The sequence below is a fragment of the Staurois parvus genome, unplaced genomic scaffold, assembly GCF_062004578.1.
Source record: "Staurois parvus isolate SC_StPar_1 unplaced genomic scaffold, SC_StPar_1.0 ptg000132l, whole genome shotgun sequence".
Lineage (NCBI taxonomy): Eukaryota > Metazoa > Chordata > Amphibia > Anura > Ranidae > Staurois > Staurois parvus.
This window is the reverse complement of record NW_028317928.1, coordinates 7,739,646-7,756,695: the sequence shown is the minus strand read 5'-3', so window position 1 is coordinate 7,756,695 and position 17,050 is coordinate 7,739,646. Positions and strand designations below refer to the sequence as shown.

The following is a 17,050-nucleotide window of genomic DNA, read 5'->3' as shown; positions in this document are numbered from 1 at the left end:
CTGCCAATCTTTTCTCTCTCTCTCTCTCTCTCTCTCCTCTCTCTCATTATTCTTCAGCTATTTCCGCCCTGTGGCTCCAGCACTTCCACTGTGTACGCTCTGCTTTCTGGTTGCCATAGTGACGCCAGGAGGAGCGATTGGACAATCTTTCAGATTGCCACATAGTGACAGAAGGACGTTTGTTCTAGCACTAGAGGGCGACCGTGTGTCATTGAGAGGTAGAAGTGTCCTCAGTGCAGGAGGGGAAGCGGCCATTTTGTTGTAGCCTGAAGAAGGGTGGGATTTTTATGTCTGAAAGCAATTTCTACCCGCAGAGTGTGTGTCCAGTGAGGAGAAGGTAATGATGTCTTTTTATTATGAGAGGAAGGGGTCTCTGTGGAATGAATTGGGGTGGGGTGTCATGAGACTGCTGTCATGTCCTATATAAAGCACACAGGGGGATGGTTTCATTGGGATTTGGTGAGAAAAGGCTATAAAAGGATCCTCTTCTTCCAGAGGAAAGCAATATGACCTATTGTGGGGTGATGGGCTGCTGGCTGTGAGCTGAGCCATATGATATCAATATGAGGAATGACAGGTCCTCTTCATCTCCATATCTATGTCTGTGCTGAACCTGTTCTCCTCCCTTCATGTCTCTCTTCTCCATACTTCTTTTGTCTGTCTCTCTCGGATGAAGTTGACCCATGACATAATGGATCCCATAGATCTTCTCTATTTCTCCTAGTGTTAGGTTTCTAGGTCCTGAGACAACGAAATACAAACAGGAAACCCCTCAAATCTGATCACCTGACCAAGGATGTGGGAGGAGCCAAGTCACATGACAGAGAGGATACTAACCCTCACCCTTCAGATTGTCTACCTGCTGACTGGAGAGGTGAGGAGGATTCTGGGAGGTCACATGCCGTCGCTCTTTATTAATAAACCACAGACCTGACCGGAGAGGTGAGGAGGATTCTGGGAGGTCACATGACATCACTCTCAACATAGACCTCACCGGAGAGGTGAGGAGGATTCTGGGAGGTTACATGACAACACTCTTTTCTCCATTAATAAAACAGACCTGACCGGAGAGGTGAGGAGGATTCTGGGAGGTCACATGACATCACTTTTTATCTCTTAATAAAACACAGACCTAACCGGAGAGGTGAGGAGGATTATGGGAGGTCACATGACATCACTCTTATCTTTGTTAATAAACACAGACCTGACTGGAGAGGTGAGGAGAATTTTGGGAGGTCACATGACATCACTCCTATCTCTATTCATAAAACACAGACCTGACCAGAGAGATGAGGAGGATTCTGGGAGGGTTATGTAACACAATAGTTTTTTATACAGAGTTTTCCTTCTGTGAAGTCTGATGACCATGTGACCATCACAGTGCCTCATACTTCCTTCCTGACATCTGGAAGGAAGGACAAGAAGATTCTAGAAGTCACCCAGAAGATCATTGAGCTGCTGACGGGAGAGGTGAGCGGTGCTGGGAATTCTGGGACATTCTCCAGTAACAGACAAGGGATGTGTCTGGATGGTGACTGTATCATTGTGTGTCAGGTTCCTATAAGGTGTCAGGATGTCACTGTCTATTTCTCCATGGAGGAGTGGGAGTATATAGAAGGACACAAGGACCTCTACAAGGACGTCATGATGGAGAACCGGCCGCCCCTCACATCACCGGGTAAGAGGAGACTTTAATTTCTTGTATTGAGGATCCACCTAGATACACACATCCTCTGATATAAAGACATAGAAACAATGTATTCAGTAAGTGTGTGTGTTTCCTACAGATGGATCCAGTAATGGGAACCCACCAGAGAGATGTCCCCGTCCTCTGTATTCCCGGGACTCCACACAGGAACATCAGGAGATCCCTCAGGAGGATGAGGTACAAGGAATAGAGAGACCCTATTATGTTTGATTTCAAAGCGTATTGAAGCTCAAAAACAAAAAATGCACCTTTCCAGTCCCTAGTGGCTTTATTAATTTTCTTATTCTGGATTTTTTTCATTATTTTTTTCCGAGTAATCCTACCAATATTATGTCCCCGAGAGGCTATACCCACTCCTCCACTGTATCTAGGGAAGGAGCCATGGTTGCCGCCTAAGCTGGACTACAAATACGTTAAATACAAATACTAGTGCTTTTGTTCATCTCCATGTGGCTGATGGGGTTAGTAGTTTACATAAGAAAGATAAGGTCGTCTTCCCAAATTGGCACATTGATTTTTTGGTTTTGACCTTAGTTCTACTGTAAGTTGTTGATTTGTGGAAGGAAGAGAGGACCCTGAAGAAGCAAAGCTTCTTTGAGGGGCAGAGTCCAGTGAGCTTCTACTAACAGATGGAGGAGCATGGAGAACCAAGGCATTGTGGCCCAATGTGGGTAATCAGGATGGAGAATGTTCTCAGAATCTGGGGATTGCCAAGGCTTCATCCCTTCTGTTAACTGTAAAGAAGGCAAGAACCTTTGCATTTTCATGATTACCAAATATGTCCACGTGGGGCTATTCCCATCTGTCTGTGACCATGGAAAAAAATTTTCCTGCTGTAAGGTCCATTTGTACACTAGAACTTGCTATCTGGTCAGGAAGCTGGCCACCAGATTGAGGATTCCCTGCCGATGAACTGCTGTAAAAGATTCCAAATCTTTGACCAGGATAGGATATCTTTTGCCAGTCAAAACAAAGTCTTGCTCCTAGTGCCCCCCTATTTTGTGAAATACTACTGCTGTGGTCTTGTACCATAACAGATGTACATGTTGACCATGAAGATCCTACAGAAAAGAGATCATAGCCAGCCCAATGGCCTTCAATTCTCTCCAGTTGGAAGGATGTTGTTTTTTGTTTATATAATAAAAAAATAACAGTGGTGATCAACTACCACCAAAAGTAAGATCGATTTCTGCATAAAAAATTATATCAATTTTGTTTGGGTACAGCATTGCATGATTTGCACAATTACCAGGTAAAGTAGTACAGTGCTAAATAGTAAAAAATGGTCTGGTAATGAATGGGGGTAAAACTCTATATTGCCAAAAGTATTGGGCCAGCCCTCCAAAAAATTGGATTCAGGTGTTCCAACCACGTTCATGGCCACAGGTGTATAAAATCAAGCACTAGGCATGCAGACTGCTTCTACAAACATTGGTGAAAGAATGGATCGTTCTCAGGAGCTCAGTGACTCCAAGCGTGGTACCGTGATAGGTGGCCACCTGTGCAATAAGTCCATCCGTGACATTTCCTGGCTACTAAATATTCCACACTCAACTGTTAGTGGGATTATAACAAAGTGGAAGCAACTGAGAGCAAGAGCAACTCAGCCACCAAGTGGTAGGCCACATCACATGACAGAGCGGGGTCAGCGCATGCTGAAGCGCACAGTGCGCAGAAGTCGCCAACTGTCTGTAGAGTCAATAGCTAAAGACCTCCAAACTTGGTGTGGCCTTCAGATGAGCACAACAACAGTGCGTAGAGAGAGCTTCATGGAATGGGTTTCCATGGCCGAGCAGCTGCATCCAAGCCTTACATCACTAAGTGCAATGCAAAGCGTCGGATGAAGTGGTGTAAAGCACGCCGCTACTGGGCTCTAGAGCAGTGGAGACATGTTCTCTGGAGTGACCAATCAAGCTTCTCTGGCTGGCAATCCGATGGGCGTATCTGGGTTTGGCGGTTGCCAGGAGAACGGTACTTGCCTGTCGGTCTTTTTTTGTTTATAGCACAAAAAATTAAAATTGCACAGGCGATCAAATACCACCGAAAGAAAGCTCCATTTGTGAGGAAAAATGACTTAAATTTAATTTATGTAAAGCATTGCATGACCGCGCAATTGTCAGTTAAAATAATGCAGCTCTGTATCACAAAAAAATGGCCTGGTCAGGAAGGGGGGGGGGGGGTAAATTCTCAGGAGGGCGAGGGGTTAAGGTTTGAAAGTGAAATATGGGTGAACCTGCACCCTCTCGGGGGGCAGTCATGAAACCTTGGAATGTTTGTTTCCTGTTCAACTCACAGGAAGTCTGAGGGACACTGTACTGCTGGCAACATTAACAGGTATTTTCTGTACTCAATAAAAATGTTATTCGCCTGAAAACTAATGCAGCCACTATATTTAAGGACTGATAAGTTGCAGCATATTAAACATTTTTTATGTGTTTATCAGCATTTTTTTTAGGGACAATAACAGTTGCAGCTAACACAGTATATATACAGTATACAGTATATGTATATATATATATATATATATATATATATTTTTTTATGTTTTTTATATCTTTATTAAATTTTCCAATACAAAAGGGTACAGCCACCCAATATAATTAATATACACCAATGTAATAAATCACTTTTATACTTCCCACCCCACCTCCCACATACTCCCCATCCAGATTACCCAGTTCCATAATTTAATTAACATTAACACAGTATATCTTATCCAGGGTGAAAGCCTGATTTTGGTTAAAATTGAGGATGAAGAGACGATTTTGATGGGTGATCTGTATGAGGAGGAGGAGATCCCTCCAGAGATCAGCACAGGTGAGTAATAAACACTAAATCCAGAGAAGAGTCCCAGATCCTCCTTGTTCAGTCACTACAACCATCTCTTCTTCTCCCCTCATCTCTGTCAGTAGACAGTAATGGGGGGACAGTATGTGCCCAGTGGGGGGGTCAGGAGCCATCAGCCTCTAGTAGACTTCGGCTCTCCTCCTCATATCATGTCATTGAGACGTGACCAGTCTCCCCCCACACACACTCTCTGGGGTCTCTCATACATCTCAGTACGGGGGGCTTCACTCTCATCTTTGTTCACAGACACCAGAGATACTCAGAGAGACATCAAAGCTGAGGAGGAGGAGGAAGAAGGACATGTCAGGATTAAAGTGGAGGAAATACCTATAGAGATCCACATGAGTGAGTAATGTATATGTTAAATACAGAAATGTATTTCCCTGCATGGTCCCTGCCTCGTCTTCTTGATGAAAGAATGCCTCTCAGAATCCTCTACACTTCTCCAATTAAAGCTGGGTACACATGTACCACAATTTTGCCTATTCAGCAGGAACCAGCCAAATTTCAGTAAGTGCACCACTGTCTGTTCAACACAAGCCAGTCCAACCACTGTGAATGGACTTGCTTGGGTTTTCCTGCTGACAACTGAAGTGTAAACAATTGCACAGAGCTGTCAAAAAAAAAGAGAAGCAGCCTGACAATGTTTATCAACAACAACATTGTTTCATTTTGTATCTTTCTGTTTATTCATCTACAGATCAAAGGGATGAACTTCCATCTGTAGATGAAGTCAGTTAAAAGCAACCTGTACAGTATAAAAAAAAAAAAAAAAACATGCATTTTTTAAAATTTTTTAATTTTAATCTGTTTAACCCCTTAATAACCCTTAAAGCGGAGTTCCACCTGAAAAAAAAAATAAGTCAGCAGCTAAAAAACTGTAGCTGCTGACTTTTAAAATCCAGTCACTTACCTGTCCTCACCACGGCTGGTTTCACCGGCCGTCTTCTCCCCCTGGTGCCGGCATCTTCAGTGTGGGCCCCCGGCTGTGACAGATTGCGACTTAACAAAAAACGCTAAAAACACAAACGTGGAAAAACGCCGCTAAATGTGGCAAAACGCTGATAAATGCCAATGCAAAAACGCTAATAAAAGCTGAAAAACTCAGGTTTTTAACGTGACTTTACACAGCTAACGTTAGCAGCGTTAACAAAACGTCCCGTGTGAGTGAGGACTTACATGTACATCAGAATTGACCCGGTAGGCCAGGGGTGTATTTACCACAAGGCAAACAAGGCATTTGCCTAGGGCAGGGGTAGGCAATCTGAGAACCGCAGGACTACAAGCTCCATCATGCCTCTGCAAGTCATCGCTGTAACTGTCAGTTTTGTAATTTTAGCAATGCCTCATGGGAAATGTAGTTCCACAACAGCTAGAGAGCCGCAGGTTGCCTACCCCTGTGCTAAGGTGTAATTTTTCAGGGGGGCAATGCTGTCCCCCGAAATGAGGAAAGGAAGAAGGGACACATGCAGCACCAGGGACCAGGTGGGATCTGTGAGAGGCTGCTTGATGGTGTATGCAGAGCCTGACTCTTGTTCCTGGGGATGTCCGGAGTTATGAAGGTGAGTGCCTTATCTCTTGACGGGGGGGGGAAGGTTGCCAGTGTATGGGGGGCGGTGGTAGTGGAAGGCTCTCTCGGGAGGAGGCTGGGTTGTGGTTGGTCAATTTCAAGCTCTCTTTGTGCGGGAGGGGGTGTTGGCTGGTGTCAGCCGGTGTCAGGGTCTCTCCATGGGGGGGGGGGGGGCAATTTTTGTGTTGCTCTTAATACACCACTGCAGTAGGCAAGTTGTTAAATCCCAGCAGTGTTGTCACCCTCTTCTTCAGTATGTCCCTTGACATTTGTCACCCTGTAGGAAGTGCAAGAAATGCCTACTAAGGCAGTGTAGTCCCGGTTGGGATTAGGACAGCAACAGAAGTGATATGGATGAGTCTCGCCGGTATAGCCCCGGTTGCACGGAAGCGTAGTCATACAGCCACTACTTGACAAGTAACACATGGATGGCATTGTAGTGCTACCATACACTACACCGACATACAGTTTATGAAGCCTTGCCATGTATTCTGACTGTCCCCATTCCTCTTCTGTCTCTTCTTTCCTCCAGATGGCCAATACATCAGGAATGATATGGGAGAACTTCTGTTGTCTGATCCCTCTACCACTAGGGGGAGTCTTCCAAATCACTCACCTCCTGTCACACATCACGCAGATCAAAGAGAAACAGTTATTATTGAAGAAAAGCGTTTTGTGTGTCAAGAATGCGGAAAATATTTCACACAGAAATCAACTCTTACTTCTCACCTACGGATTCATACAGGGGAGAGGCCATATTCCTGCTCCCAGTGTGGAAAACGCTTTAACACAAATGCCCATCTTCTCCGCCATCAGAGGATTCACACGGGGGTGAAGCCATATTCATGTTCAGAGTGCGGGAAATGTTTCACCACAAGCACAGCTCTAGTTAATCACAAGAGAACCCACACCGGGGAGAAGCCGTATTCCTGTTCAGAATGCGGGAAATGTTTTAGTGCTTGTTCAGCTCTTATCTATCACAAGAAGACTCACACGGGGGAGAAGCCGCACTCCTGTTCAGAATGTGGAAAATGTTTTACTACGAAATCAGCTGTTGTTTACCACAAGAGGAGAACACACGAGGGGGAGAAGCCGTATTCCTGTTCAGACTGCGGGAAATGTTTTACTGAGAGTTCAGCTCTTCTTACTCACAAGAGATCTCACACAAGGGAGAAACCGTATTCATGTACCGAGTGCGGGAAATGTTTTAGCATGAGTTCAACTCTTGTGAACCACATGAGAACTCACACAGGGGAGAGGCCGTATTCATGTGCCGAATGTGGCAAAAGTTTTGCTCGAGGGTCCCATCTTGAACTACACAAGAGAATTCACACGGGGGAGAAGCCCTACTCATGTTCGGAGTGCGGTAAATGTTTTAGCCAGCAGAGCAATCTGAAATTACATAAGAGAATTCACACTGGGCAGAAGCCGTACTCCTGTTCAGAGTGCGGGAAATGTTTTACTACGAGTACAGCTTTTGTTTATCACATGAGAACTCACACCGGGCACAAACCGTATTCATGTTCAAAATGCGGGAATTGTTTCGCTACGCGCTCAGCTCTTGTTTATCACGAGAGGACTCACTCCGGGGAGAAGCCCTATTCATGTTCGGAGTGCGGGAAATGTTTTACTGCAAGTTCAGCTCTCACCGCCCACAAAAAAATTCACATGGGAGAGAAGTCATAGTTAGGGTTGAATTCTAGGAAAGTTTTAACTGGGAAAAAAAATATTTTATAACACCAGAGAATTAAAAAAAAAAGACAAATCATATATATTATATATAATAAAAATGAGAGAAGTGTTTTACTGAAAAGATACTGAAACAAGCCCAGTGACTGACACTGACCTCCTTTTGTAATCATGAATTGTCACACCTAATGTAGGTGGTCTGGCTTCTGTGTTCTTCACCTATTGCAGCCCCTTTCCCATAAGTCAAGCAGGCCTTCTCGGCCTTTTGTTTAAGATCAAGAGTAGTATCAGTTCTCATCAGTGTCCAGTAGGGGCGCTCCGCCATCATTCTTGCTTTTAGCTGAGGATGGCTGGCTGTATAGTACCCCTGCTGGTATGATGGGGGCTCTGAAGGTTAGTACCAGCTGGAAGAGAAACCGAGGCGCCAACAGGTTGTTGGGGCCCGGAAGTAATTCCTCCGGGAGGGGCCCAGTTCTTCCTGATTTGAATGGGTCTACCTTGTCTGGCCAGGGAACCGAGGAGGCAGAGAGTCCACGGAGCAGTGCCCCCTGGGAGTGATCGCCTCAGGGTGCTCTTAGTAGCACATGGGGGTGGGATCCCATGTGTGGAAAGTGCACATGGTCACTGTTCCAAACACTTTTTCTGCACTGCGCCTTTTTGCTACGGGCCTCAAGGCCCAACCAGTGCACAATTGCGCAGCCACCTATTTATTTTTTTTCTCCCATTGTTTTGCCACCTTCCACTTTTGTTTGTGTTTTTTTTCTCACTTGGATGGAGGGTGTGGGTCCTGCCCTGAAGTCTAGGGGGGAGGATGCATGGCCATTAGGTTCCTTCCTCCCCTGTTCCTGGGGGGCGGTCTCTCTTCAGGAGAGTTCACTGACCTAGTACTTGTTGGTCGGCTTCGGCTAACCACAAGAAAAGGGGTCAGCCAGGCCTTTTGGCTAGGTGGACCATGTAGGAAACCTCAGTTCCTGTCAGGAGCCTTGCGGCCCGGGGGATCAGGGTAGAGGTCCTACCCCTTCGGGGGGTGGACTAAAGCACACCCCTAAGTGCAATTTTTTGGTTTGTTTTGCACTTGCACGTCTTTTGTTCACTTACGGGTTTTATTGTTTTTCGCACCTCCATGAACTAACTAAATAAAGTCAAGCAAGCTTACCGGTACTCGGTTGCCCCCAGGCCTTGCTATAGTGCCTGGCTGCTGGGGCAGGCATGATCTGAGCACGGCAAACAGGTACTTGCAGTTGGCAGACAGGCAGAGTGTTTCTATGAGAGTCCAGGTACAAGGCAGGCAAGGTTCAGAGCTTGTAAAATCAGGTAGTGCAGCCCTCATAAAACAATGATCATAGAAATATACTTAAAATCAATAACATGCTTAAAAATGGTAAATCATGGTGTGTAAACTCACAATCAAAAATATATAATAAAATGCAATCATATGATTTAAATTATTATTTGAAAAATGAATGAAATAAATGAAATGAAATGATTTCAATACGTGTTCCCAAATATATAAATAAATAAATAGTCCTTGTGAAAGTGAAGATTCTAATGTCCATAAATAGGTGATACTGAGTGAGGATCTGTGTTCAAGTGGTCACAAATACATACCATGTGCCAATAAAATATTCGGCGATGTGCCAGGGATATAGTAAAAATACACACTCACCAGATGCATATTTAAAATACACATTTATGTATGATCAGCCAGAGGTCCCCTTTAAGGTGAGCTGGTTCATATATATATACATATACGAATTGGATACGGTTTGAACTGCATCCAATCCACATGACATGTGAAATAGCATTGCTTCCTATGGTGCCTGTTCACATAGGTCCGGTGCGCTGGCAGTGCGGATTGAAAAAGAGTCCCGTCTGATTTCTGAGCAGTACGGTCTGGTTCAGGTGCGGATTACAGGCTCATTGACTTTTATGAGTACCGCTTCTAAATTGTACATGTCCTGAGTTTGTGAACACAATTTCAGGCCGATTTTCTCCCCTGATCCTGATGTAAACCTGTCCTGAATTGGTTCATCTTATAGTCCACTCTTTGATGTGAAAGCTTGGAATCAAAGAATGTCCAGGTCTGCGGCTTGCCTTTTGGAATTTCACAGCATTTTTTGACCCATCCTTTTGGTCAATATGATCTGGTAAGAGGCAGAGTGTTTGGTGATGGTGGACCTTTCTCTATCTTCTCCTGGCTATTTTTGAGACATCTATAGCAACATTGAGGTTCCAGTAAAGAGGGGCTTATTCTACAGATCTTCATTTTTGTGGATTGGACTTTTAAGTTCAAAAATGTTTTGAAGCGCCGCACTTTTGTATATCATTTTATGTGTATTGTTGCCTGCAATGCTATAATGGCTGCTCATGTAGATTGCATATTTATTCTTTCAATAACATTTAATACCATAGCTCAGAATTGTAAAGTTTTTCCTTGAAGCATGAGACTGCAGGCTTGGCTGGCTTAAATCAGGTTTGGTCTCCACCCAGAGACTGGCCACATCAATCACCTTGCAGGTGGACAGACAGGAAGAATGTATCACAGCCCAAACCAGGATGCTGGAATGAAACCAGCAGCTAGATGCTCCTGACATGCACATAAAAGAAGACAGAGGGCGCACCGGCCTAGTGCATTATCTTAAAACGTATTTATTGTTACAATGATAAGTATTATATCACAAAACAGCAGTTTTCACAAGCTCATCAAATAAACATAGTTCCATCAAATCCATGATACCTCGTGACGCTCCACAGGGCAGATAGGACCTCCAATGGGTTAACGCGTTTTGAGGACTTGCCTCTTTTTCAGAGCCTTGACATGAACCCTCTGCAGGAGAAGTATTATACTTGTATTAGTCCACACCCATGCTAAGAGCCCATTTGCAGCACGGTAGGCTGTGCATTTACCTGCGTCATGCTAAGGCAGACTATTGAAATGAATGGGCTGCCATGGCTCCAAAATGTGTTTGTAATGCAAAGCGTTGTGGTGTGCTGCAACGCAGGTGTGCTGCCCTATTGTGATGGTACTATTTTTGTACAGGAAGGAAACTACCATCGTGCACTTTATTTTTGCCTGTTGTTAACATGAAATATAAATTTTCGTTTTGTTTTGTGTCTTCTTTCTGCGTCTGATTCATTCATTTCAGTGTTCAACCATACTTTTAGATCGATTCAGTCTTTTTTAGTTCTGCTTTTACCCGTTTGACCTCCGGAAGGATTTACCCCCTTCATGACCAGACCGATTTTTTTGTGCTGTTCAGCATTCTGCTACTTTAACTGGCAATTGCTCAGTCATGCAACACTGTACGCAAATTAAATTCTTATTTATTTATTACAGGTACTTGTATAGTGCCGTCAATTTACGCAGCGCTTTACATATATGTATTGTACATTCACTTCAGTCCCTAACCCTCAAGGGGCGTACAAGCTCAGATCCCTAGCTTACATTCATACATACAGGTGAAACTCGAAAAATTAGAATATCGTGCAAAAATTCATTTATTTCAGTAATGCAACTTAAAAGGTGAAACTAATATATGAGATAGACTCATTACATGCAAAGCAAGATAGATCAAGCCGTGATTTGTCATAATTGTGATGATTATGGCTTACAGCTCATGAAAACCCCAAATCCACAATCTCAGAAAATTAGAATATTGTGAAAAGGTGCAATATTCTAGGCTCAAAGTGTCCCACTCTAATCAGCTAATTAAGCCATAACACCTGCAAAGGGTTCCTGAGCCTTTAAATGGTCTTTCAGTCTGGTTCAGTAGGAATCACAATCATGGGAAAGACTGCTGACCTGACAGTTGTGCAGAAAACCATCATTGACACCCTCCATAAGGAGGGAAAGCCTCAAAAGGTAATTGCAAAAGAAGTTGGATGTTCCCAAAGTGCTGTATGAAAGCACATTAATAGAAAGTTATGTGGAAGGGAAAAGTGTGGAAGAAAAAGGTGCACAAGCAGCAGGGATGACCGCAGCCTGGAGAGGATTGTCAGGAAAAGGCCATTCAAAAGTGTTGGGGACTTTCACAAGGAGTGGACTGAGGCTGGAGTCAGTGCATCAAGAGCCACCACACACGGACGGATCCTGGACATAGGCTTCAAATGTCGTATTCCTCTTGTCAAGCCGCTCCTGAACAACAAACAGCGTCAGAAGCGTCTTACCTGGGCTAAAGAAAAGCAGACCTGGTCTGTTGCTCAGCAGTCCAAAGTCCTCTTTTCTGATGAGAGCAACTTTTGCATCTCATTTGGAAACCAAGGACCCAGAGTATGGAGGAAGAATGGAGAGGCACACACTGAAAGATGCTTGAAGTTCAGTGTGAAGTTTCCACAGTCTGTGTTGATTTGGGGAGCCATGTCATCTGCTGGTGTTGGTCCACTGTGCTTCATTAAGTCCAGGGTCAACGCAGCCGTCTACCAGGAGATTTTGGAGTACTTCATGCTTCCTTCCACAGACGAGCTTTATGGGGATGCTGACTTCTATTTCCAGCAGGACTTGGCACCTGCCCACACTGACAAAAGCACCAAAACCTGGTTCAATGACCGTGGGATTACTGTGCTTGATTGGCCAGCAAACTCGCCTGACCTGAACCCCATAGAGAATCTATGGGGCATTGCCAAGAGAAAGATGAGAGACATGAGACCGAACAATGCAAAAGAGGTGAAGGCCGCTATTGAAGCATCTTGGTCTTCCATAACACCTCAGCAGTGCCACAGGCTGATAGCTTCCATGCCATGCTGCATTGAGGCAGTAATTGCTGCAAAAGGGGCCCAAACCAAGTATTGAGTACATATGCATGCCTATACTTTTCAGAGGTCCAATATTATTCTATGTACAATCTTTGTTTTATTGATTGCATGTAATATTCTAATTTTCTGAGATTGTGGATTTGGGGTTTTCATGAGCTGTAAGCCATAATCATCACAATTATGACAAATCACGGCTTGAACTATCTTGGTTTGCATGTAATGAGTCTATCTCATATATTAGTTTCACCTTTTAAGTTGCATTATTGAAATAAATGAACTTTTGCACGATATTCTAGTTTTTCGAGTTTCACCTGTACCTGTACTAGGGCTGATTTAAACAGGAGCCAATTCACCTACCAGCATGGCTTTGGAGTGTGGGAGGAAACTCACGCAAGTACAGGGAGAACATGCAAACTCCAAGCAGGTGGTGCCATGGTTGGAATTTGAACCAACAACCAGGGGCGGACTGACAACTCATGGGGCCCCCGGGCAATAGGGGATCATGGGGCCCTAGTGTCCTTGCCCAAACTCAAAAAAGCCTATGAAAAAGGTACCAGGGGCATCTCATGGGGCCCACTACAGACCCCGGGCCCTCGGGCAGTGCCCGAGTTTCCAAATGGTCAGTCCGCCCCTGCCAACAACTCTAGTACTGCTAAGCAGAAGTACTAAGCACTTAGCTACTGTGCTGCTCATATCATATTATTTTTTTCACACCAATAGAGCTTTTTTTTGGTAGCATTTTATTGAGTTTTTTATTTTCCTTTACAAGCGTACCTCAGTTTACGAATTTAATGCGTTCTGCGGGACGTTTCGCATTGCCAATAATTCGTAAACCTCTGTACACTGCTCCACATACTACTGATCTCTGTATACTGTTCTACCTACTACTGGCCTCTGTACACTGCCCTACATACTACTGACCTCTGTACGGTGCCCTATATATTACTGACCTCTGTACACTGCCCTACATCCTAATGAGCCCTGTACACTGCCCCCCATCCTACTGACCGCTGTACACTGCCCTACATCCAACTGACCTCTGTACACTACCCTACCTACTACTGGCCTCTGTAGACTGCCCTACATCCTACTGACCCCTGTACACTGCCCTACATCCTGCTGACCTCTGTACACTGCCCTACCTACAACTGGCCCCTGTAGACTGCCCTACATCCTACTGGCTCCTGTAGACTGCCCTACATCTTACTGACCCCTGTACACTGCCCCACATCCTACCGACTTCTGTACACTGCCCTAAATCCTACTGACCCCTGTACACTGGCTTACCTACTACTGATCTCTGCACACTGCTCTACATCCTACTGACCCCTGTGCACTGCCCTACATCTAACTGACCTCTGTACACTGCCCCCCATCCTACTGACCTCTGTACACTGCCCTACCTACTACTGGCCCCTGTAGACTGCCCTACATCCTACTGGCCCCTGTAGACTGCCCTACATCTTACTGCACCCTGTACACTGCCCTACACCCTACTGACCTCTGTACACTGCCCCACATCCTACTGGCCCCTGTACACTGCCCTAGATCCTACCAACCTCTGTACACTGCCCTACATCCTACTGACCCCTGTACACTGCCCTACATCCTACGGACATCTGTACACTGCCCTACATCCTACGGACATCTGTACACTGCCCTACATCCTATCGACCTCTATACACTGCCCTACATCCTACCAACCTCTGTACACTGCCCTGCATTCTACTGACCCCTGTACACTGCCCTACATCCTACTGACCCCTGTACACTGACCTACATCCTACGGACATCTGTACACTGCCCTACATTGTACTGACCCCTGTACACTGCCCCACATCTTATGGACATCTGTACACTGCCCTATATCCTACTGACCCCTGTACACTGTCCTACATCCTACCGACCTCTGTACGCTGCCCTACATCCTACCGACCCTTGTACACTGCCCTACATCCTACTGACCTCTGTGACCTGCTGTGCATCCTACGGACATCTGTACACTGCCCTACATCCTACTGACCTCTGTACACTGCCAGAACTCAGAGCAGACAGCTAGGCCTAGTCGAGCAAGTCGGCCTACAGTTCCAGTGGTTCTGCCTTTCTGATGGACTCCTGTATTAGACTTGTAGGGGTCGCTGAAGCTAACTTAAAAGGTGGGCTAAGTCTATAATTTTACAGTGACATCAGGTTTATTATATTTTTCTAAGTTTTTTCCATGCCATCATTGTCCTTTTTATTATGGGCTTGCAAGTTAACTCCTTTAAAAAATAAAAAGGCCGCCACACCCCGGTGATCTTTTATCTCTTCCGTGTTTCCAGATAGATCTCCACCCCTCAAAGGTTGCCTGCTCCTGATATAGAGGAATCAGGACCTCCTGCTGGTGATCCCTCTGTTGATAGCTAAAGATCGATATACGAGATCATGACATCCTTTTTTCTAGTGATGAATAAAGATCTACAGTATATAGTGGGATCAGGACCTCCTTCCTCCTGCTGAGGTGATAACAAAAGATCTATACAGTGGAATCAGGACATCACTCCTCTTGCTGGTGTTCCCTCTAGTGATATAAAAGTCAATGTGGTCGGATCAGGACCTCCTTCCTTCTTCTGGGTTGATAACAAAAGATCTATACTGTACCCCATATATTATACTCTTTTTTTCACATTTAAATAAATAGAACTGCAGTTTCTAATTTTCTAACCTTTTATGTTGTTTTTATGGACTACCAACCGACGTCTATGCATGGTTGAATAGTCATTAAGGCGTTACTAAACCCACAACAGTAACATCAGCCTGTATATGCAGCAAAGCATGCTTGTTATACTCACTGTGGAACCTAAGGGGTTTATCCTCCCCATTGTTTAAAAAGGCTGTTTTATCCTGTCTTCTCTGATCCTCCCATTCTTCTACTGCCCCCAATCCATCTGCTGATAGAACAGAGCCCTGGGGGCAAGCTGCACATGCTCAGTTTGCTATGTATTGCTAGAGTTTCTTTTTCTGCATGTGATCAGCACAGAGCCAATCAGCACTATCCAGAGGGTCAGGGGTCTTGCAGGCTCATAGGACAATCAGGGGAGAATGAAAACTCTTCCTACAAGCTTTATCAAGTTCTCCGCTGGACACTTGTAGAAGTCACAAGACTGCTATATACTGCTGATGAGCAAAGGTATTTAGCAGTGTATATTTACTAAAATAATTGTATTTCCATGTTCTGTGTACTGTGGGAGACCGGATATAGTGAATGCAGAGTCCGGGGAGACCAGATAAAGTGAATGCAGGGTCCCGCGAGAGCGGATATAGTGAATGCAGGGTCCGGGCAGACCAGATATAATGAATGCAGGGTCCCAGGAGAGCGGATGTAGTAAATGCAGGGTCCAGGGAGAGCGGATATGGTGAATTCAGGGTCTGGGGAGAGCGGATATAGTGAATGCAAGGTCTGGGAAGACCAGATATAGTGAATGCAGGGTCCCGCGAGAGCGGATATAGTGAATGCAGGGTCCGGGCAGACCAGATATAATGAATGCAGGGTCCCAGGAGAGCGGATGTAGTAAATGCAGGGTCCAGGGAGAGCGGATATGGTGAATTCAGGGTCTGGGGAGAGCGGATATAGTGAATGCAAGGTCTGGGAAGACCAGATATAGTGAATGCAGGGTCTGGGGAGAGCAGATATAATGAATGCAGGGTCCAGGGAGAGCGGATGTAGTGAATGCAGGGTCCAGGGAGAGCGGATATAGTGAATTCAGGGTCTGGGGAGAGCGGATATAGTGAATGCAAGGTCCGGGAAGACTGGATATAGTGAATGCAGGGTCCGGGGAGAGCAGATATAGTGAATGCAGGGTCCTGGGAGAGCGAATATAGTGAATGCGGGGTCCGGGGAGACCGGATATAGTGAATGTGGGGTCCGGGGATAGTGAATATAGTGAATGCGGGGTCCGGGGAGAGTGGATATAGTGAATGCGGGGTCCAAGGAGAGCGGATATAGTGAATGCAGGGTCCAGGTAGAGCGGATATAGTGAATGCAGGGTCCGGGGAGAGCGGATATAGTGAATGCAGGGTCCGGGGAGAGTGGATATAGTGAATGCAGGGTCCGGAGAGAGCGGATATAGTGAATGCAGGGTCCGGAGAGACCAGGTACAGTGAATGCATGGTCCAGGATCTAGAAACTCTTTAACCTCTTCACGCCGGTGCCTCCCGGACCTTTCAGGGAGTTCAGACGCTGGAAGGCAGGGCGGGGTTTTAGGGTCATGTGACCGCCATGATTCGCTGTCATGGCGGTAACATGATCGGTAAAGGGGAGATCAGGACCTTTCTGTGAGACACCGACATATGTGCTGGGAGCAAGCTCTCAGCACATATGCATTTTCAAACAGTACGCAAATATGCGGCCGCTTGGGTCAAGGCCCAGCCGCTGAGAGGCCACATATTTGCATACGGGTTAAATATCAATAAACATTGATGTCTTTTTAAGTAGCTGTCTGTTG

The 17,050-nt window shown here is 45.3% G+C and overlaps 2 protein-coding genes across 2 annotated transcripts in view; both read left to right on the top strand.

Annotated features, from left to right (window-relative positions):
* LOC149466277 (uncharacterized) overlaps window positions 1-10,933 on the top strand; it is a 34,826-nt gene extending 23,893 nt beyond the window's left edge. The window contains exons 7-13 of the mRNA XM_089672695.1: window positions 796-874; window positions 1,339-1,470; window positions 1,555-1,678; window positions 1,788-1,885; window positions 4,429-4,525; window positions 4,802-4,900; window positions 6,658-10,933. Coding sequence (XP_089528821.1) covers window positions 796-874; window positions 1,339-1,470; window positions 1,555-1,678; window positions 1,788-1,885; window positions 4,429-4,525; window positions 4,802-4,900; window positions 6,658-7,811 — 1,783 coding nt within the window. The 3' untranslated portion in view covers window positions 7,812-10,933. The remainder of the gene's footprint in view (window positions 1-795; window positions 875-1,338; window positions 1,471-1,554; window positions 1,679-1,787; window positions 1,886-4,428; window positions 4,526-4,801; window positions 4,901-6,657) is intronic.
* The window catches only part of LOC149466273 (uncharacterized), a 198,461-nt gene that overhangs the window by 29,038 nt on the left and 152,373 nt on the right, over window positions 1-17,050 (top strand). The gene's annotated exons all lie outside the window — the stretch shown is intronic.